Below are 1526 nucleotides of genomic sequence, written 5' to 3' on the forward strand. Positions count from 1 at the left end.
ATTACTTCTATAACATTACATCTCTTAGTGGAAATCTCTTTTTGTATTTAACATCATAATATGAAAACATAAAACAAAACTCTTATTTATAAAAGACCCTCAGGTCATCATCATATATATATGAAAATTGCCTCTTACGAGGACTTTTACAAAATGGGATATATACAGCAAAAAGTCCCTAATACATACTATGACGCTCCATCAAAACAGGTCGTCATACGTACTAGGCATCTATATATGTCAGATACTGAGATACTGATATACTCACTATACTATGCATCTCTATCTATATACATCTATCTACATATAAGCATCTCCATCCCATCATCATATGTAGCTACTCTCACTCAAACCCATCCAGTCCCACCAAAGCCGTCTCCTGATACTCTACTTCCTGCATCATCTACTGTCATATCCCCTCTGGGCTCAACCTCCTCATCCTCCATAGGCTCAGTCTCCTCACTATCACCATCATCCTCTGTCTCATCCTCAACATCTGTGTCTACCATCGGGATAACAAACAGGTGGCTCCGGAATAGGCTCCCATACATCGACTCCATCAGCAGTGGTCCGACGTCGTAGTGGTCGGGTCTGTCCATGCCCCACTGTCATCTCTGGCGTCTCCTCGTCTGGGTCCTCATCATCACTATCAATCGGAATCGGACGAGACGGTCCCTCCTGTGCATCTCTGGATGGTGGGTATAGAATAGGATGCATGTAAAGCTGAAACTCAAAGGTGCCAGGCTCAGGTAGAGGAGTAACCCTCGGATAAGGGTCAAAAGGCACATACTCGGTCCAAGGCATCGGAGATGGAATAGGTGGTATAATCTCTGTAGGAGGTAATAACAATGGCGCTGTCGCTGGGGCCGGCTCCCAAAGAGGCAGATCAGCACTGGAAAAGGGTATCAGTGTCAAGTAATGAAATGGATCAAAATCCATATATGGCGATCCAGTCTGCAGAATACCCGACTCCGGAACAGCAGAATCCGGGACAATAGGCTCAAATGCAATGGCCTCATCAGGCACAAATGGCTCCGGAATATACGGAACCTCATCAACTGGGGGTGCAGGTAAGATCGGAAAAAGGATCTGTCGGAGGAGGGGGTGCATCATAAGGTGGTGGTGGGGGATCATCAAACACAAAGTAGCGGTGACTAATCGTTGCTACAAAACCCCTAAAATCTGCCCGCACAAAACGTCCAAACTCATCCCTAACGACACACTGCGGCACCAGTGAAGCCGCCCAATCCTGCCATCCAGGTGGTAACAGTGGAATCAAAAGGGTGATACCTGTCGCGTCATCAATCCCATATGCGGTAGTCTCTAGCCATCGTCTATGGTAGTGTGCTACAAACTCACCCAACGTGTCACCCTCCTGCGGCCTAATATCTCGGAACCATCGACACATCATCTCTTCTAAATGTCGTTGCATCCTGAAATAAAATTTTTAACTTCTATCACATCAAGGATAAAGAACTTACTTGATATATCTCAAACAATGACATACTCAATCTCGCTTGGTACGG

The 1526-nt window shown here is 45.5% G+C and overlaps 1 protein-coding gene across 1 annotated transcript; it reads right to left on the reverse strand.

The window, feature by feature from the left end:
- Nucleotides 1–489: 489 nt before the first annotated feature.
- Nucleotides 490–1110, reverse strand: LOC131002946 (leucine-rich repeat extensin-like protein 1). Its single transcript, XM_057929436.1, has one exon. It carries the CDS (start codon nt 1108–1110, stop codon nt 490–492), a length of 621 nt encoding a protein of 206 aa, XP_057785419.1.
- Nucleotides 1111–1526: the final 416 nt, after the last annotated feature.

The sequence above is a fragment of the Salvia miltiorrhiza genome, unplaced genomic scaffold (assembly GCF_028751815.1).
Source record: "Salvia miltiorrhiza cultivar Shanhuang (shh) unplaced genomic scaffold, IMPLAD_Smil_shh fragScaff_scaffold_39, whole genome shotgun sequence".
Taxonomy (NCBI): domain Eukaryota; kingdom Viridiplantae; phylum Streptophyta; class Magnoliopsida; order Lamiales; family Lamiaceae; genus Salvia; species Salvia miltiorrhiza.

Excerpts from the sequence above, each read along its gene's own strand:
- LOC131002946 (XM_057929436.1), bottom strand. The coding sequence starts at position 1,110 with ATGCACCCCCTCCTCCGACAGATCCTTTTTCCGATCTTACCTGCACCC.